Source organism: Pezoporus wallicus, unplaced genomic scaffold, assembly GCF_028554395.1.
Source record: "Pezoporus wallicus isolate ANWC-B61680 ecotype Strahan unplaced genomic scaffold, APGP_CSIRO_Pwel_v1 contig_9719, whole genome shotgun sequence".
In the NCBI taxonomy this organism is placed as follows: domain Eukaryota; kingdom Metazoa; phylum Chordata; class Aves; order Psittaciformes; family Psittacidae; genus Pezoporus; species Pezoporus wallicus.
In genome coordinates, this window is record NW_026642910.1 from 495,536 (window position 1) to 516,402 (window position 20,867).

The 20,867-nt window shown below is 49.9% G+C and overlaps 1 protein-coding gene across 3 annotated transcripts in view; it reads left to right on the forward strand.

The window, feature by feature from the left end:
• Positions 1–20,867, forward strand: part of OPCML (opioid binding protein/cell adhesion molecule like) — a 330,385-nt gene that overhangs the window by 57,553 nt on the left and 251,965 nt on the right. The window contains exon 1 of one of the 3 annotated variants that reach the window (XM_057433184.1): positions 12,624–12,675. The exons of the other annotated variants lie outside the window; for them this stretch is intronic. Within the exon in view, the coding sequence (XP_057289167.1) occupies positions 12,639–12,675 (37 nt within the window). The 5' untranslated portion in view covers positions 12,624–12,638. Of the gene's footprint in view, positions 1–12,623; positions 12,676–20,867 lie in introns of those variants that run through there. 3 annotated transcript variants of the gene reach the window in all.

Genomic DNA, 20,867 nt, shown 5'->3' on the forward strand with positions numbered 1-20,867 from the left:
CTGTGTGTGCCTGCCAGCCCATCACCTCCTCTCACCCAACTGTTTACTTCTGGCTTCTGTTCCCTGGACTTGTTGCTATGCACGAGGCGTGTGGAAGGAGCTCTGGTGAATATAGGCCACACTTTGATTGTTCAGCAAGCTGGAAAATGATGCTGATAATTTTTGACAGAAGGGAAGGAGGGGGATGGAGATCTCTGGGCTTTTAAATCTGCTCTGTCATAAGCAGGATCTTGCAAGGGCCTTCTGATGACTTCTCTGTCCCAAAGGAAACGGCGTTTGCATAGCAAGAAGGGGTTAGAGGGAACGTTTCTCTGTTCGCAAGGACAAAGCAGCACTTCTGTCACCAAGCACCTTGTGCAGCGCTCCTGTCACAGTGCATAAGCAAAACACACTTGGTGCTGGCCAGTAATTGAATGGGAAGCATCCAAGAAACCTGGATGCTGCTAAAAAAACCCCATCACTGGTAGAAGCACAACCAGGATGCGTCCTTCACTGTGCAGCTCTTGGCAGAGGTTCTGGCAATGTGTTGCCTGCAGCCCAGGGAGCATGGGCATTAAAGCCACCTTGTGCAGAGTGTCCTGAAACTGGCTGGGAATGAATTCCCATAGGCTTATCCCAAACAGATGGCTACACTTAGGGCCATATATAGACATAGAATCCCAGCCTGGTTTGGGTTGGAAGGTAAAGCGCATCCAGTTCCAACTCCCTGCCATGGAGACCTTGGGTGCTCCCACCATGCCAGGTCAGTGATGCAGATGATCTCTGTTGGCATCGGCTGTAGGGTTCCCATTGGATCCACCCATTTCTTTATTATATTTCATAGCATTGGCTAATTTCCATTGCGATTTTTTGGTGTTTATTTTTTAATGCCATCACTCCTAATGAGGCTAATGACATTTAGTCTCCATGGCGGCGCATCTTAATGTGGCCACTGAAATGTCAGCGCGAGGCAGCCACCTCCTATCTACCCGGGACAAGAAGCACCACACACAAAGGGGCTCTGTCCCTGCTTGTCCCTCACCCTCCTTATCTCCAGCCTTCCAGGGACAGGCCAGGATGTTTGGCAAAGCCACCCTCCTGCCGTCCCCTCCTCTGCTGGCACCAGAGGAGTGAAACGCAACCAGCCGGTGCGATATAATTAGTCAGATGTCAAAACCTCCCAGCAAAGTTAGCTTTGACTGGCAGGAGCCTGTCAGATGGGTCCTTCTGCTGTCCATAGAATCATGGAATGGTTCGGGTAGAAGGGACCTTAAAGCTCATCCAGTTCCAACCCCCTGCCACGGGCAGGGACCCCTTCCACTAGAGCAGCTTGCTCCAAGCCCCTGTGTCCAACCTGCCCTTGAACACTGCCAGGGATGGGGCAGCCACAGCTTCTCGGGGCATCCTATGCCAGTGTCCCTCCACCCTCATAGTGAAAAACTTCCTTATCTCCAATCTGAACTTGCCCTGTTTCAGTTTGAACCCATCACCCCTTGTCCTATCGCTAAAGTCCCTGATGAAGAGTCCTTCTCCAGCATCCTTGTCTACTTTGCTACCTCTCCTTTCCATGGCTGCAGTAGCAACCTGCTATAGCCAGATGGGATAAGTCTGTGGAGTCTTCCAGCTTGCAAACCATGAACCAACACCTCCTCACCCTCACTGGAACCAGTGGCCAAGCTGATGCCATGGGGCAAAGCAATATGGCCCTTTGCTGAAATGCCATGGGCATCCCTGGGCTGGAAATGGGGCAATGGACTGGGCAATGGGATAGGAGGTCCATGAGCTGAAAGAGGACATAGGTAGAAGTCAAGATGGTCAAATGCTGTAGTGTGAGATTAAAGTTGGGGTGTCAGGAGCAGCCTAAAATCCAAGGGAGCAACGCTTGGGCTTGGATGTGATCTCTGGGGAGATGACAATTCCTCTACATTGTGTTGCACTGAGTCCTCACGAGATGTTGAACCTTAGAAGCCTGAGCCATTTTGCTTAAGAATGAGTCCTTTTTTCTGCAATCTGGGCCCAAATGCAGTTGAATTTGATCTGTTCTCCTTTGATGTGTTCCTCCCTCTCCATTCTGTGTACCAGGAATGGATGAAGATTAAAGTGTGCAGCTTCTGAGCAAACTAGGTTGCTCATCACTGCGTGATACCCAATTACCTGCTGATACCTCAGGAGTGAGAAGGTATTGATCCTGCTTGGATTTGAACTTGGTGAACCAAAGAGTCTGGTTGTTTCAAATGCATTGCTTAGGACATGCCATTTCCTTCAGGAATCAAAGCATGCTGCAGGTTGTGTTTCAGTGCCCCATGGGCCTCAGAGCTGACGGGAGGTGGGTCTGTTGTCTCTGCCACATAGGGAATGACCACTAAGTGATAAATAATAGCACCTGTACTCTCCACAGTGCAGGAGGGATGTAGATCTAATGTTCTTTGTGATGTACAGGAAGGATAAATCTCCATTTACCTGCAAATGAGTCCCCATGAGCTGATTTTCCCCCTGTGTGGGGGGGGTTTCTGTGCCCTCCCTGCACACCATCTCTTTGCGAGCCCTCAGAAGTGCCTTTGATGGCATCCCCCATGTGCCTGCCTCCTATCTAGTGCTACCTGTCATGTTCCCAACCCAAAATAGCCCCTTAGTTCAAAACAAACCCAAAACCTCTTCCAAGATTACCTGGTGAGACGAGGCCTGAGGGACTGGATTGAAACATTTATTACTGAAACTTGGTGGTATCAGTTGTTACTTGTCTTGTGGCTGTTTCTAGCAGATCTTAACACGGAGAAGAGAAATGTTGTCCCTGTTTTCGCAGACAGGGAAGCCAAGGAATGAAGAGGGAAAATGACTTGCCCGAGGTATGTGCAGAGACACGTGTTAAAAGACGTGTCCTTGTTGTAGCTCTGTGTTTGAAGTGGAGGATTCTGCACTTGTTATCATGTGAAACACTGAGTTTTGGCTTCCTCTTTTGAGAAACACGGGAGAAAGACTGGGAGATCAATACATGGGCTCCTAAAAGGCTGGACGGGGCTTGGAGCAGCCTGCTCTAGTGGAAGGTATCCCTACCTGTGGCAGGGGATTGGAGCTGGATGAGCTTTAAGGTCCCTTCCAACCCAAACCAGGCTGGGATTCTAAGATCCCTGTGCTGGGCTGACACAGAGCTGGAGCATCACAATGCTCTTGGGTTTGTGCTTACGTGACCATTGGAGCAACTGATGCTCTGGTTAGCGTCATCACCAGGAGAGGCTGTACCACGCTTCAGGCAGCAATGTTTGGAGGTAGGAAGATGGGAAGTCATGATTAGCAAGAGAATTAGTCTGGCTTTGTGAGTCGAGGGGCATCCTCTGCTCATCTTGAAGCTGTCAGGAGGGCAGTGTGTGCTTGATCCCCTTGTCTTTCTCTGCCTGGCTTCACCCAGGGTCTGAGAGATGACCTCTGAGTGGAAACCAGGAGATGAGCAGAGAGGAAATTCTCAAGCACGCTCTTCACTCAAGCCTTGGACTCCAAATGGAAATGCTCTTTGTAATCTAACGGAGAGCACATGAGAAACCTGGAGAGGGGCTTTGGACAAGGGACGTAGGGACAGGACAAGGGGGAATGGCTTTAACCTGCCGGAGGGGAGATTGAGATGAGCTCTTAGGCAGTTGGAACTGTCCCTTCCAACCCAAACCATTCCATGGTTCTATGCCTCTCTTCTGTACACCACAGCATCCAAGGGCTGCTCTGAGGTTGCAAGTCGATGCCTTTGCCAGGAGTCTTTATCTTTATAAAGTAGCAATGAGTGGACAGTATAATATATTTCACTTTTAATAAGGTATTGCCAGTTGCACACACTCCACAGAGCAATTAGTGTCAGAAGTAGCTAAGCAATGGTGGGGAGCTATAATTTGGCTGTTTACTGGGTTGGAGGATTTATGGGCAGGCATTGGGGAAAGCTGCGGTCACATCTTGGCTTGGAGGTACAAGAAGTGCTGTGCACTGGCTATTGAGAGTCCTCCTCAGTCGTGGCATTCGTGAGAGGCCCAAACAAACCACTACATTATTTTGGTGGCCCCCCAGCACTAAGGTTTGGGAGGATGTTTTCAAAGCAGGATGCTGAGCCTGCTCAGGTGGGTGGTTACCCAAAATTCAGGCAGGGAGGAGCCTGAATTGCTCTTTGGGGCCTGGAAGGCAGAGCTTTGTGGAAGGTGGGGTCTGAGGTGGTCAAGATGCTTTTTAAGCATCTGATACTGCAAGTCACAAGTATAGAAAGGAGTCCAGCAGTTGGTGGTGCTCTAAATTCAGTGGTTAGTAGCTGAGAAGAGAATTTATCTGGATTCTCCTCCAAATACGCACTTTTGGCCTTTATCAGGCACCGTATTCCATTATTTGAGCAACCTGGTCTCCTAGAAAGTGTCCCTGCTCATGGCAGGGGATTGGAACTGGATGATCTTTAAGGTCCTTTCCAACCCAAACCGTTCTATGAGGTTGTCCTAGTTGGGGAAGAGTCACATCCGGATCGAAGGGAGACCCTGGGCTTGGTTGGCACATGGGCATTGTGCTGATGGGGATGGTCAGACAGGATCGGAGAGGGATGTTTTCAAGTCTGGGGAGGCTTTCTTGCATAATTCCAGCCTGTGAAATACCTGGAATATCCAGAGATGATGGGGGAACATAGTGAGGACCATTACTCCATGTGAGAGTAACGCTGGTTTCTATCGTAGGACTTCTTGCTTTAGTTTTAGGGGTTTTTTAGCATTGGAGCGTGTTGGACAAAGAGCTTCAGTGAGCTCAGCCCGGGGAGGTGCTTGTCTCTGCTTCCTTCCCATGAATTGAACAATCCCCTGCTTTTGTCTGGGACTCTCTGATCATCACAGGTTGTACTGTGCAGTAGGAAGGCAGCTTTTATAAAGCCCATCTGCGTGTTGATCTCTCTGCCGAGGCAGTCAGCTAAAGCGATCCTGCCAGAGCACTCCTACCCAGATCTATCCAGGCTCCTGCTGGTGTTCCAGAGGCTTGGCCCACAGTCTTTGGCTGGGAATAGCTTTGTGGGTGGACAAAAAGCAGTCTCAGTTTAAAGCCGTGGTGTGGATGGAGATGCTGCCGTGCCTATGGGACCGGATCGTGACGCAGATGCTGCAGGCTGAATCCAACCTGGATCCACAGAGGGGAAACAAACTCGGTTTGTGTCAGATCTGATTTAGGGGGCTCTGAAATCAGCCCATTGGGGGGTGCGCGTGGAAGCTCGTGGTTGCTAACAAGCGAGGAGCGATGCCAGGGATGCAGGTGCGTTTTGCATCCCTGGTCCCCTGATACCATCGGCCCTGTGCACCTGAACCTGTCTCTCAGCACCCCGGCCCCTGTGTCACTGTAGTTTCTAGAGGGAGCACAGGCAGTATTCCTGAGCCTGTAGCCCTGCCTGCTCCCCCCTTTCCCACCCCCTGTTTCTCAGTTCAATAAAGTCCCAGTTCCTTGGGTTTGTTCTCCGAATTGAAAGCCTTCCACTTTCACACCTCTGTAATTGGTGCTATCTGTTGAGAGAAACTCTGCAACTCCAGCCCGCCAAGGTCAGGAGGAGCTGAATTGAATTAAAAGGAGCAGAAATTGGTTCAAGGTGGGCAGAGGACCACAGGGAGAACGATGCAATTTCTCTCCTCAAGGCTTCTGATGAGCAGAGTGAGCGGCAGCTTCTCATCTCAGCCCATGGGGGGCTGACATCAGCTCACCCACACCTTAATGCGCACACCGAGGTGGGCACCTCTCGATTGAAAACAAGGAAATGAAAGCCAGCATCTCCTCCTTTTATCTGGACAGCGGGACAGGGCTCTGCTCCTCTGATGCCTTGTCTTGGATGCTGACAACTGTCACTGGAATGACCCTGCAGTGATTAAATGCAGCAAGGAATGGTGTTTTTAATAAAAACCTAAAGCTGCGATACAAGCTGATGGCCAGGAGATTGCAGATGCTGGGAGTTTAATCCTACCTCTAACTCAAAGCCATGTGGAAAACCCTATGTGCTGTAGGACTGAGAGAAGGGAGAGCATCCTGGTGTTTGGATCACGGCTCCTTAGCTCAATCTCTGCTGGTTTAAGCTGGTGTAAAACCAGCGTAACTTAAGCCAGGATGGATTTATAGCCCCGTGGAAGAGCTATGGCTGGAGGGTGTGCTGGGAAGCTGCGTGGCAATAGATGTGATGCTTATAGCTCTTACAGAGCCACTTGGAAATTTTCCCTTTCCTTTTTTTGGCCTTGCCATTGAGAAATGTCTATTTCTGCGCTCACAGAATCTATGAACACTCTTTCTTTAGCTCTGGAAAGTTTGCTTGTCTTGAGGATGCTGTTTCTAGGAGCAGGAGGAGATCCATCTGCTGTGACCTCCCATCCCTGCTCTGCCCTTATCCTTCAGCCCACACAAAGTGTTTCTTGCCATGGCCGGGCTTGGCTTTCTCTTTTGGAGCTCTTCTATGGGATGTATAATTTAGAAGGGATTTGGCCCCAGGTCTTCCCCAGCCCAGCTTAAATGTCCTTGGCTCTTCAGCAATAGAGCCGTGATGGCTTGGGGAGCACTCGGAGCCGAGTGGCTCCGACAGGGTAGCACAGAAAGGGGGAGATGTTTCAAATGGTGACATTTCAAGCAACAAGGGGACAATTTTCCACCCACTTCTGAGCTGGAGCAAAGCCCTCCCAGTCTCTCTTTCACTCCCCAGCTGGGCTGGCACCGGGGATGTGCCATTTATTAGCAGCAGCAGGAAGGCACATGGCCAAGGTAGCCTTGGAGGATGCCCAGCGTGGTACCCCAGCTGTTTGGAGGATGTCCTCAACCCCATTTTCTTCCCTGGGGAACTCAGTGCTTGTGGCCTGCTCCCATCCTTGGGCAGGAAAGGAGCCACTGGCACGGATGCAGCCAGCGGCTTGCCCTGTGACATCCCTGGGCCCCAGCTCTTCCTCTCTTGTAATTTATACAAGCACAAGCTGATGTTCCCTTTTAAATTGACAAAGGCAGGGAATGGAGCCTGGGAAGCCCTCTGACCCCGGAGCCCTGGTCCATGAAAATTACAGCGCGTTTCCTCTTGATGTACTTGCAATGGGGAGACGCTGGTTAATTTGCCAGGACTCAGAGGTGACCTGGGTTTAATAAAGAGGATTAATGGATTTGAGCTAAAGGTCTCGGCTGTTTGGAGCTGATAGCCTTCTCCTTCGAAGACACCAGCCTCTTGCAGGGGGATGTGGAGGCAGCTCTCTTCAAGGGACGTGCTGCTGTGTCTGCAGGTGATTTCCTTATGGCTTGATAAGCAAAACCAGGTACCCTGACCCCATCTCCCTGGGCATGGGAAGTGCTGCTGTGATGCTGCCGACCTGCCCTGTCTGCTGCCTGTCATTGCTGCCTCTGGACATGCTGGTGCTGCCTGTTCCTTCCCTTTCTGCCTTTAGGACACGTGTGCCATCCCTTGTGCTCAGCCTTGTGCTCTAGCTTTGGGGTTTGATGCTGAATGTGGGCTTAGCTAGCTGCATCCTATGGCTGGTTTAGGGTAGGCGATGGCAGCAGTGCCATCAACCAAGGCATCCCTATGGCAGTGCTGATCTTACCAAGCAGGGTTTGTGTTTCATCCCACGTCTGGCACTGCTTCCCACAGGGATTTTCACTCATCCCTGACCTCTCAGGGAGGAGAGGCAGGGATTTAGGGATGGGTGCACCAAGAGGCTCTACAGTGGGATTGAGATGGTTTAGCTCAGGGGATGGATGCCTGAGCATTGTCACGACTGGGTGTAGGGATTTAGGAAGGATGAAGGGGGAGTTTGGTGCTTAGGGAGGAAGAGGAGGATGCACAATAAGGTGTGAGGGGTGGCAGGAGCTGTATGAGGGCAGTTTGTCCCAGGAGATCCTTGCGGGGAAGTGCCACATGCTGTTCTCATATGGGTTAAAGTCAGCCCTGCGAGGATGATCCCACTCACTGTCAAGCCCCGTAGCAGGAGTGATAGGCTGCCAGTGGCCGTGATGGGGAGCAGCCTGAGCTGCTGCAAACCCTTCTCCTCTGCCTTCTCTCTTAATGTTCCTAGTGCTCAGAGAGCAATCAACTTGCCCTTCAGGTCTTTTTTGGGTCGGATGGGAAAGATGCCCTGACTGAAACCCATTTATTGAGGAGAGAATGTGCAATGAAATTACAAGCTGTAGCTCTTACCAGCTCCTGGCTTCTGCCTTGTCTTTTTCTTATCCAGCAGCATACCTCATCTTAGGAAGCATTATTCTCATTAAAATCCCTTTTCTCTCTTTTCAGAGGGACTAGGTAAGCAAACAGCAGTTCATCCTTTGCCAAGCACAGGTAGAAGTGTTCAACAAGAGATACCAGAGTGGAGCTGGGTCATCTCTAACCCATTATTTCTCTCTCTTGGGGCGGACAGTGCCATCTCTTACCTTTGGTGCTCACCAGGGGAAGCCAAATGGAGGATTTCCATGCAGAGCTGAGCATGAGGTCAAAGCTGAAGGCATTTGCACCCTCCTCCTAATGAATCCCACTGCCCTTTAGGACAGGAAGGGAAAGTATTCAATGTATTGTGGAGAAATTAAGTACAGGAGCCTGAATGAATGATTCAGCAAATGCACTTGAATGTGATGCTGTTATAATGGATCCTGATGTGCTGCTGGATCACTGCTCCAGGAGGGAGTTTGAAGGGATGTGTGTGGCCACACAAACCCCAAGCATCATCAGGAATGAAATAAGATTTGGTCCATCCAAGCATGTGCTTTGGTTACTTCAGGCTCATGTTGGCTGCTTGATTTTGCCTGAGCACTGTCGCTCCTGGGGAATTTCTCCCTTTTTAAACAAGCCGATTTTGAAGGTGCTGATGAAATGAAGGAAATCTAATAAAAAGAAGGGAATTGCGAGTTTGCTGTCATTAAATCTCTTGTGCTGCTTCTCCTAAGCAGCCCCCACAGAGCTCGCTGCAATAGCCTGTCTGGCAAATCATCTTTAATGCTCACAAGTGGCCAGGACGTGGGGTTTGTCTCACGCCTGCTTCCTCCCACAGCCCGGCAGAAAGCAGCATCACCTCCATCCTCATCCTCAGGAGGACTGAGGGCTGCGTCCCTGCCTGCTGTGCTGAGGCTTTGCTGATGTGACATTAGAGATCTGGCTAATGGCCTTTTGCTGCCTTCCTTTATCCGCAGGGCTGGGGACCAGATTTAGCTGTGCAGCAGTGAGGTGAAGCAGCTATTTTGGTCACCAACAGCATGCAAAGAGGAGTGCTTCAGCCTCACAGCCGCTTCCCAAGGCTGCTTTCCCGGGAATGCTATGGTTTGGGATGAAAAAAAGCCTCTTTACAGTCAGGTCAGGCTCTTTCCTTGGAGCTGAGCCCTGCGCTGAGCCCTCCTCACCCCACCATGACCTGGGGACCCCTGCTATGTGCAGCGGGGTCTTGCCAATGAATCAGGCTGCAGCAGAGCTGCTGCTTTAATGCATTCAACCCACATTGTCTCCTGCCTGTAATTTATACCTGAGGTTGTCATGTATTATTTAGCTCAGTGCTGGAGATTAGAAATGCAGTTGGTGGGAAGGAGCTGGGCAGAGCATCCCCGGCTCGTATGGGAAGTGAATGGAGCAGCTCCATAGTTTGGCCCTTTATCCGTGGCTTTTCCCAGGAGAACTCTGATCCTGGGCATCAAGCTGCTGTTCCGCCCTGCAGGAGGAGCCCCCGCTGCAATATATTGATGTTATTTTTGTCCTTGCGTTTGAATTCTTTGCCTTTTACAAAAACTTTTTTATCCTAAGAAGTTTTGGGCTGCTTTAGCACTGTGTGACCACAAAGAGGGGAGAAAAGGCCAGCTTCCAGGAGAAGAGCAACCTGTGGGCATGGTGAAGAATGTGCAAATCCCATTCCCAGGGTCTGAGCAGGTTTTGATGTTGATTTTATATACAGTGGGAATAGAAATCAGAAGCATTCGAAAATCACCTTTTTCTAGCAGGAAAAAGAGGTTGGGAGCAGGAGTCGGGGTTGTGGTGAGCGTGGAAAGAAAGGGAGAGATCCCCAAGGAATTTCCTCTGTGGGTTGCCCAGATTTCCAAGTTTTTCTTTCAAGACCCCAGCATCCCATGCACAAAACCAGCCCAATCTCTCCATGGAACTGATGCCTTTTAACCAAAGTTGGTTTTCATCACACACGTCCCACAAAACATCCTTTTCCAGCCCAAATTGGGTATTCCCCACCACTTTTGCTCTGAAATCCAAGGGATCCCTCAGGCTGTGTCCCTGATGCTGTGACCTTTTCCCATGGCTTTTCCCATCCCTCGCAGCCTCTTTCCCCCCAATGCCAATAAAGGCAAACAAAAATTAAATCTATAATTATCATTACTAATTCCACTTAATTAGTCACAAGCCAGCAGCCAAATTGGCTTTCTCATAATTATCAGATAAGCAGTAAGCACATCTCATAGATTATAATTAACACTACTTAATTAAAATCTAATATACAGACACCCTTTCCTCAACATATGCCTAATGGGGTTCATAGAGGGTACGTGAAGTCTCCATCCCCATTGCTCCCCCTAAAGTTGCCTTGGATGCCGCTTTGGCGTTGAGTTTGGGATGCTCTTCCTTGCTTTCAGACACTTGGGCTTGGAGAAAGGCATCTTGCTGCTGCATTCACATGAGATACTTCCCCAACTTTACTGTTGTAGAGCCTTAATATTGTTATTGCTCCAGCTGTGACCCTGCCATAATCCCTGTCTACGCTGGGCTCTGCAATAATAAAGCAGCTTGAATAAATTACACTTTCCAAGGCAAAGGCTGGATTTTGGTGCTGGGCTCTGGGTATTGATGGCTCTCTTATTTCCTCCTCCTTTTCCTGACTGGGGTCAGGGGGGGGTCTGAGTTTGCAACGAAGCTTTATGCATGAGGGGAAGGAACTCACCCCCTTGCTTGCACCCTCCTTGGCCATTTATAGCCTTGTAAAAGGCTCTCACTGGCCCCATTCCCCTGGGTGTTGCAGCACCCACATGCAAGGAAGACCTTGGTCCCCTCCAGGGCTTGGCTGGGGGTTGAGCATCAACCAGTGCACTGGGGGAGCTTTTAATTGTTCTTTCCCTGCGTTTGATGGATGCAGATGCCTGTGGATGGAGAAGCAGGAGCTGAGCTGGGGAGTCTGAGCATCATAAGGGCCACCAAGGCTTTGGTGTCCCTTTGCGGATGGCACGATGAGGTGAACTGGGAGCAGTGCTGCCGTTGTCTGACCTTGGGGTGATAACTCCATCCTGTTCCTGGTTTGCTGCCTATTTGGCTGACTGGGAAAAAACGGAAACTCCTGATAGTGCTGATTATTAATGAGATCATTTGCCTGCCAGTTTTTTGCTGAGCTAATATCTGACTGGTGAGTTGATTCACTGTGGGAGATTTAGGAAATGTGATTTCCGTCTCAGAGATGCTGAGCTGAGCTCCTTGAAGCCGGGAGGGAGGGAGGGAGGGAAGCTCCTTCTCCAGGACTTGGTGCCAGCAAGGGCTCCTGGTTGTGATGCCAGGAATGGAGACCCCTTCTCTATGCAGGGCAAGAAATGGAGCATCACCGTTGCAAGCACTGGTCCTTGGGGATGGGGAACATCCAGGTTTGGAGCACCAAGGCTGTGGGTGATGGAAGGGCAACCCAGTGCCTGTGATGCGAGCTCATCTGGAAAGGCTGCAGCAAGTAAGGGCTTGGCACGTGTTGTGGTGTCAGGGGAGGATTTGCGGATTAGAGATGTGTAATTGTATGTAGTGCATGACAAAACAAAATAAGTGGTAAAAGGAACTCAGTTGTATTAAGAATTCAGAGCAAGTGTTAAGCTTTTTTACGTGAAGGGGAAGGAAAAAAAAGGCCTGCAAAATCCCTTTTCCCTTCTGCAGCCTTGGCTCCATGTGCTCCTGCTCCTGGCTGCAGGTGATGGAGGATGAGGGATGCTCGTTGTCCATAGGAGACAGAAGAAGGACTGACCACTCCTGAAAGCTTTCCCTCCCCAGGTTCTAGACCTGAATGGATTTGCTGATGGGGTCCAAAGGCAGTTGCAGGACTCTCTGGTCCATCCCATCCCTGCCATGCCGTCGAGCATCTTGCTTGTGAGCTCTGCACTAGACCGTGCGAGGCAGCTGTATGCTTTTTTTCCCATAGGGATTTCTTGCCATCATAAGATCTTCCCAGATTAAGTAAATAATTTCACATTAGCTTAATTAAGTCTAATAGACTCATTAGTTCACTCTTTGCGCATGTTCCCAAGGGGAGATGGCCGGGAACCGTGAAGAGCTGCTGCAGAGAAATCCATCTTGGAGGCAGGAACCAGCAGCAGGCAGCTGGGCTCCTGGTTGAAGGGTGGCTCCAGGAGGTGCAGAAGTTAAAAGCTGACATCCCTGTGCTGTAGCTTGAATCATGGACATGTTTTTCCTGCCCCACACGGGCTGGCTGGAGGCTCAAGCGTGGCCACCCGTGTTCCAGACCATCCTGGCATGTCACAATAGCCTCTGTGTGCTTGGGGATACCTTGAACTGCTTTGACCGTGGTAGCATCATGAGACCAGTTTAGCAGCCCCATGAGGTCTGCGTAGTGATGCTTTGCCAGCCCTTTAGTTATTTCTCCTTGATGCTGGCTCCTTGAAACTAAGAGGCTTCTAAGCTCATCGTGATCAGAAGAATGCAGTACTGATCTGATGGGGTGAATGATCCTTCTGCCTGCTGCATGGGAGGGCAGGAGCAGATTCTGGATGGAGTGAGTGGTAAGGACAGGTGTTGAGCAGATGTTTGGGGAAAACAGATGGTGATGGGGAAGGGAAAGAGCTGATGGAGGCTAAAATAGACGTGTGTGTGCAGGTGCTTGCCAGGGGAGAGGTGGAAGCATTGGAGGAATGTGGCTTTTCTGTTCCCTGCTTTCCTGGTGGCGCATGGTAGTGAATTCCACTGCAATGCACAGGACATTTTTGTCTGCATTTTAAAGTTACATCAAGGGCATTGAGAGCGTATGGATAGATGACCCCTTCTTCCATTTGCATAAATCTAAATAAAACCAAATAAGATTGAGAGAGGAAGGCAGGGACCTGCAAATCTCTTCATTCTAGTGGCGTGTTCCTATCTCCTGCACACAATGCTGAGGAGCAGGAAGCACAGAAGAGGGACGTAGACATCTGGTTTCCCTTTCAGAAGTGTTGCCTGTTCTTTATTTATAAAGAAATGATTGTATTTAAAGCCAATACTCAATCTCTTGTAGCAGCAGAAGAGCAGAGATGGGTGGAGAGATTAGAGGGAAGTGGCTTATGCATATAAATGGGAGTTAATTTTCTTGACTCTTTGGAGAAGTGAAACTTTGCTTCGAGCTCTGGGGCTCTTAGGGGTATTTTGCCTTCAAAAGCAGTGGGATGAATACTTGGCCTGGCCGGAGGGATGCTGTGTTGTGGTGTGCTAGGGACCATCACCTCTCCTGCATGGCAGAGGGCCAGGATGTAGCCCGGGGTCCAACAGAAAGCCATAGGAGGAGGGAAATGCTGTTCCACTCGTGGTTTTGAGCCTTGTTCCTCCAGATCTCATCCCCTGAGCATGTCTCCTTACCCCATAGCACAGCCCCTGGCTGCGCATCACCTCCAGCAGGGATGGGAATGGGAAGAGAATAGATTGAAATGCTAAATACACTCAGCTGGAGCTGGTGGAAACCTAGAGGAGAACAACACAATGTTTCTTTTGTTTTGTCTTATTGCACAAGAAAAAAATCTTCCCAGCCCAAACTGTCACTTTGGAGATAATTTGTGGCTGAGGATTTCAACACCCACTCCAATGATATTTTATTCTGACCCTAAACAAAATCAATAGCTTTTTTTTTGCCTCCTCCTTTTTCTTCTTCCTCGAGAAAACAGTATTTTTCAGCTCCGTGGAAGAAGAAAATAGATTCTGCCCAGTGTTGTTAAAAAAGATGGTATAACCACTGTCTCTGGAAGTGTAAAAAGTACATGATCTAATATGTCTGAAGCAATTTTGAAAGGCTGCTTTATTTAAGGTAATGGAGAAGCAGCAGTAAACCTCATAATCTTCCTGGATAAAGAGTGCAGCAGGAGGGTTCAGAGCTGCACAGTTCTGCCCTGCCTGCTGCTGTTCACCTTGCAGAGCTGGGGTTCGGTGCTGGATGGAGCATAGGGAGGTGCTGGTACCCACCAGAGCATGGTTACGCTGGAGGGATTGGATGCTTTGGGGTCTTTAAAGCTCTTGTAGAGGGAAGGGGACTCTGAGATGCAGGAGCATCTCTGGGGGACTTAAGGGAGCCGGGATGGGTGTCCCTGGCACATCATTTCCAATTCCCAAGCTCTGGAAGCAGAAGCCTTCAACAGTGTTGTTGCGCTTCTTGGGAATTACAGCAAATCTTGTTTGTCAGAGGAAGCTGATGAACTTCCAGCTAAATTATAAATTATTTTCTATAAATTATGGATGCATTTTCTCTGTTAGGAGTTGAGGCTCTGATCAAAAAGTTTCCAAGTGTGCTCTCTCCCTGCTTCCTCAAACTCAGATCTGTGCGCTTTGGCTCCTGATTTGCTTTGATTTTGATGAATTTTTTACTCCCCCCCAGAAACAAATCCTTTGTTTGTTCTTGACGGGCACCAAGGGAGAAAACTTCTGAAACCCAGCTCAAACGCTTCACTTGCAATCAGGGTGAGCACTAAGAGGGTGCTCTGTGTCGGCGCTTGGAGAGGGAGGAAGAGGAGGAAAAGGGAGGACGGAGGGAGCTGGTGCTAGGTGGGTTTGACATATACCACTCCCTATTCTGAGGTTGGAAGCAGTTTCTTGAAGGTCTTCCCAAAGGTCTGAGGTTGAAATGCATTGAAGAAACAAGATCCAACAAGTGATGCCACCCTTGGGGTGTTTGCATCCTCCTGTCTCTATGCCCAAGCTTCCAGCGTTTACACCCTGCTCAGGTGTAGGTAAGGACCCAGTTCCTTACAGACACCCAAGACTGGTGCCCAGCAGCACGTGGCTGGACCGGATAAAAGGGACTCTATTAGCCTTCCCTTGTGCGGATGACAGGGGCAATCACTCTTGTAGATGTTTAATTAAAATGTTTAATTAAGCACACTTCGAGCAGGCAGCAAAGTTAACAGTGATCCTGGCTGAGTCCCCAGACTTGGAGTTAGTGAAGGTGGGGGGGGGCGAAGAGGAGGAGGTGAGCACAGAGGAGATGCATTAGGCTGCTCCTCGGTAATGTTACAGGTCTCCTGCTAAGAGCAGGAAGGGCAGAAGACAGAAGTGACGTGTGTGTGTGTGCTGGCTATTGATTCCTCTCTGGTGTATAGAGGCTAGTTGGGGCTTCCTTGCATCTCCCGCTGGTTCTTTGCCTCTTTATTGGCTGAGGTGCACTCCCAGGTCCTTGTGGGTTTGGACTCTTTTTACCCATTGCCTTGGAAGCACAAGTCTTCCATGGGAGTACATCCATCGCTTTAAAACCAGCCTCAGAAACTAGTTCCTGAAATAGCCCGTGGGGAAGGAAGGAGGGAAGGAAAAATCAGTGCAATGTACAGCCTTTCTCCAGGGAGCAATTACCAGGCTGAGAGAAAGCTATCGGTGCTCCACTCCCTTAAGCCGCCTTTCCATGTGTGTGCATCCTCAGCACCTCCCTTCCTGCTGCTTCCCCAGCAGCAGGTACAGGAGGAGCCCCTCCAGAAACATCCCATGAAAGCATGGAGCCGAAACGAACACTACAGGGTTCAAATGGGGAAGTTCAGGTTAGATATAAGGGAAAAGCTCTTCCCTGTGAGGGTGCTGAGGCGCTGGCACAGGGTGCCCAGAGAAGCTGTGGCTGCCCCATCCCTGGCTGTACTCAAGGCCAGACTAATGGGGCTTGGAGCAACCTGGCCCAATGGAGGGTGTCTCTGCCCATGGCAGGGGGTTGGAACTGGATGAGCTTTAAGGTCCCTTCCGACCCAAACTGGTCTATGAGAAGCTGAGATTACATGGAAATAGGAGGAGCAAGAGGACCAGAGTTACCAGCTAGAGAGCGATATGGTCTTGTTATCCAGTTAACACCATGTGGAGCTGAGCAATATTTAGCTCTGGCTAGCAGGAGCCCCAGGGTGAGTAGCTGAGGGTTTGAAGAGCCAGGGCTGAGAATGCCAACCACTGTCCCCAGTTCCCTGGTTAACATCTGTGCCGAGGTCAGCCTTACTCCATCTCCGAGTCGGGCTCCTCTGCTTCCCCTCTCTGCTGACGTGTTTATTTCTCTGATTAATGAACTCTGCAAATTAACCTCCACGCTGCTCTATAATTGCTATTAAAGCTTCAAAAATCACTTAAGCGTTCCCAACGCTGCCGAGCCCATGCTGGTTGGCTGGGGGTGCCAGGGTGCTGCACTGATTGCGGGGAGATGGAGCCCATCTCCTGACCTCCACGTTGACAATTAATTATGGCGTTCAGCACCCAAATTACCCCTGGTGTCCACGTGCTCAGCTTTATCTCTCTGCACACACGAGCTTGGCTTTTAATTAAAGGGCCTTCAAATTAAATGAAAACAAATTCAATTATTGCCTCTTCTTGGAACAGCTCGCTGCAGACTCCTGACAAGCCTTCGATGGAGAACCTGGGGAGCGCTGGTCTCCCATAATCCAGTCGAGCTAAATTTGTCTGCTCTGCTGTTTTCCTTATCATCAGTTGAGCTGTTCTCTTGCCACAGGGTCAGACATGGGTTTGATTTGCAGAGGAAGCTGAGTTTTAAAGGTTATTGCCTTCTTCATCTTCATAGTTCACTTCAAGGAGAAGATGCTCTTGCATGCAGTGGAGGGGTGGGACTGTCATCATTAGTCTTCATTTGGGCTGCAGTGGAAGGTAGGAGACCACAAAATGAGGGTCGGTGCTGGATACCTGACTGCCAGGCAGCTGGTCCCTCACCCAAGGGGACTGTAGTGGTCAGAGCTGTATGTTCAAGTGTGGACTCCTCCAAACCTATAAAGGTCTTCTCAAAGGGGAAAGTGTCGTATAGAAACGAAGGCAAAAATCTTCCAGGAGCTTCGCTGTGACTTCCATTACTGTAGCAGAGAAAGCATGACGAGTCAGTGTTATTGCTGATGGCCAAAAATAAGTGGCTGAGAAGGTTTCACAGCAGGTGGACACACTGGGAGAGCTTGGCTTGAACAGGAGCTCTTGGCTGGAGGTCAGCTTAGGTTAACCCAAATAGTGCCTTCTAACACCAAGGTGCCTTTTTAAGTGATGTGCTTGCCTTCCACTTCCATCTGCAGCCATCCAGGCAGGGTTTCTTTGCTAGAAAAGCATCTTATCTGTTCCACATGCTAGTGATCCCCTAAAAAGTCCTTGTTCATCTCCCTTGGGAAGGAGAGAAAGAAAATGTGGCTCTGGCACTGCTCTTCCAAGTCATTTTGGTCCTAGTTATTATTTTCCTCTCTTTGTGGAGTCTGTGCTATCATCTGTGCTGGCAGGAGCTGGCACGAGGGACTAGCTGATGCAGAGGGAGAAACCAAAGTCATCAAAACCCAGAATGATAATGAAGGTCTGGGGTAAGGCTCTCTGGTCTTGTCCATGAGCAAAAGCTCCACAGCATTTTGCCAAGCAGCATCGGTGGATGATCAGCCTCATTAGCTTCACCTATGGAAAACCATTCCCTGGTTGGCAGGGAAGGACGCAGAGGGATGCTCTGCCAACGTGGTTCAAAAAGCTTTCCAGAGCAGCCAAACTCCTCCTAAGCCCTCCTGCTGTGCCGAGCCTCTCTGTCTGCTGCTCTGGATGGTAATAACACGAGATGATATTGCTCTTTAAAAGGCCGCAGTGATCTCTCTTTATTCTGCTTGCAGCCAAGCACCACTGCCTTGCAGTGATTGAAGGTTAGGCTGCCGTGACCGCCTGCTCCCGCCTCCAGGGCAGCCTGCCTGCTCCCAGTACCAGCTCCCCCCTTCATCTGGTCTCCACTAGGAGCTTCCCCTGCCTCTGTTGCTCACGGCTACACTATCTGCTCTCTCATCACCACGGTGACATCTCTTTCCCCAGGTCTGTGCAGGACGCGGATGGAGGGTGGCAGCCTCTCCTTCCCATCCCAAGTGGGCTGCACCTTGGGAAGTGGGATGCTTCCTGGAATCCAGCCTCAGCTTGGGGTAGGGAGCATCCTGCAGCACCTCCTTAGAGGTTTCCTTCTTAGAGGAAAAGCAAGTTCTGCTTCTCTCACCCAGCTCTCTTGCCTCTTACCAGTGTGCACGAGGTGGCTTTGTACTCGGAGGCAGGCTCTGGTTGGCTTCCCCCCCTCTGGAATGCTGATAGCGAGCTGCAAAGAAGAGGGCAATGCCTGTAAATAACCTTGAACCATACACAGGATCTGTGCTGCCATGGCAAGGGGAGGAGAGGGGAGCAGAGCATGTGGAAAGGGGCGATCCAAAAGCACGGAGAAAGGAAAGGTTAATAGGGATGGGAGGAACGGTGAGGCAGATGGCTGCACTGCAGGGAGCAAGCACTGGAGACTGGAGCAAACTCATCTCACTTGCCCATGGGGTGCCTGGGCTGGGTGAGCTGGCTCTGGTGGCATTTCATTTATGGCTGGACACTGTGTCCCGCAGCTTGGTCACCTCCTTGGGGCAGCAGCAGAGCTGGTGCCTCTGGGCCAAGGAGCAGAGCGGGTTTCAAAGCCAGGCATTGCTTTGTGGTTTCATTTTGTGTTTCCCTATTGCTACCAGCCAGTGTTTGGGCAATTATTAGTTTAGAGCAGTTGTGGAGGATTTTCTGCTTCAGTTCCCGAGTTCCCCCTTTGCTGCACAAGCACTCTGGTGGGAATCTGATTTTCCCTGCGATGCTCCCGCAGACGCTGAGATGTCAGCTGGGGTATCACAACGGATGTCTCTTCCCCATCAAAACCATCTGGAGTGCTTTAGTAACCCGGGGTGAGATCCCAAAGTAATGCTCCTGTTGCAGCCCAGGATTAAGACAGGAAGTCAGGGCTTGTGTCCGAGTGAATCGGCATCTTTCCATCAGTGGACCTCAAGGCACGTTAATCCTCTCTGCTCGCCTGTGAGGCACAGCAGGATTAGAATCCTCGGGATGCAGCTTGGGGAGAATAGGAACACTTGTCTGAAGCTGAGTGGTCAGAGAGGAGCCGACTTCCATCAGCTCCATGCCAGCCCTTTGCTGTTCATTAAATACATGTAAAGAACACACTGTGCTGAGCATTGAAGGGCTGTGTGCTGGGAAGCCCACCAGTGCTGGTGCAGCCTGGGATGTGGCAGAGGGGTTTTATCAGCCTTTTGTCACCTGGAGGTTTGCAGTGCATGGAGGAAGCACCAAAGCCTGAGCCCAGGTTTGACTGCAGAAGGAGTTATTAGGCATTTTGGAAAGGGTTTGTTTTGGGCATGTGTTTGCCTTGAGAGGGTCATTACCGAGCGTGAGCCCCTACTTTGCAGTGCGGTGATGGCAAAGTATGGTTTATAGGCCTAATGGAGCAAATTTATCACTGGAGCAAGGAGGTGTGACTCTACTCAAGCCACAGAATTGTCCCCGTTTCTGCAGCCTGCTGGTTTTCCTTTCCCCCTCTTTCCTTCCCCATCCATCACCGTTCAGCGCTTGCCGCAGTGATTTCCCCAAAGTCATCTACCCCGAGGCTGTGCCATTAACGCACAGGCTTCCGTGTGATAGGTTTGTTTGTTCTTGGAAAGCTATAAATACTGCTGAAATAATGGCCTAGAGGATGAAGCCGGGCCTTTTTGGGGTGTCTGAGTTCCAGGAGGGTGAAAGCTACTTAAAGAATTAAACACATAGCAGAGATGGCTTCATGGTGTGAAAGGAATGAAGGTATTGGGCAGGGGTTTGCCTTGCTGTCCATCACACACCTCACTCCTCCAACTCCAGCTTGTTTTGCTCTGCTGCAGCATCCTAGCTGGTGTCTGCATCCCATCCTGTATCCTGAGCATCCCGTACCCCATCAAAGCAGGTTAGGGACGGGAGTATCCTAAGGAGGAAGTTTTAGCGGTTGCAATATGTAATTTGGTTATCATTTGGTATTCTACCAGAAGAGAGTCTCTTGTTGGTTTATTGGGTTTTTATTGGGTTTTTTGTTCTGTGTGTGTTTACATCTATGAAAAGTGTTATTTGGGATGAGGGCACAGCTTGTTTGAAGCCAGCTCAGCTTCTGTGACTGTAATATACACCTAATTTTGTTAATTAAATCGCTACAACGTGAACCATTAATCTCTGGGGCAAGATGCTGCTGGCTGGCTGGCATTTGTGTGGTGCAATGTGGCTATGTGCAGGGTATCTCAGGAGCTTTCTGACCTTTAGAAGTGGTGGATCAAAAGATTAAACAAGGGTTTCTGTTAAAAATGAAGCATTATTGGTCTGTGGGTGCAAATAAATGCTGTGGATGGGGGATGCTGGAGGGTAGCCTGCCTTTGGTATGGGTGTCCTTATCCCAGCAGTAACAAGCACCCTCTTTCTATTGAAGATGCTCTCTCAGAGATTAAAAGCAAAGATCACTTGGTTTATCTCCTCAACCCTGCACTGCAGGTAGAGCAGATATCTCATGGGAGCTGGCTGTGTGGGTTGCTTTGGCTGAACTCTCTGTGAATGTTGATGGTGGATGCATGCGAAAGGGAAAATGAAGATGAGGTTATGACCAGGTTTCAAATGGAAAACAGCCTGAATTCCCTGGGTGTTCATGGTGGAATATCTGATGGGCTGAGGAAGGGTTGTGCTGCTCATACCATGGGGATTCCAAGAGATCTGGAGGATCTGCAGACCCTGAGGTCAGGTAAAGATATGTGTTGGTGTACTTGTGAAGTGCTGCTCTTGGCCTCCCCTTGCCACCTAATGGCTCTTTCTGCTGAGGACAGAACAGCTTGCTTGGGAGTGAGAAATAATTTGTGAACCCAGAGGATGACACACGAGAACGTGGGTGGAAAAAGCTGATTTTTGGCTTCTTCCTGCCAACTAACTCTTTTCCCCATCCAGA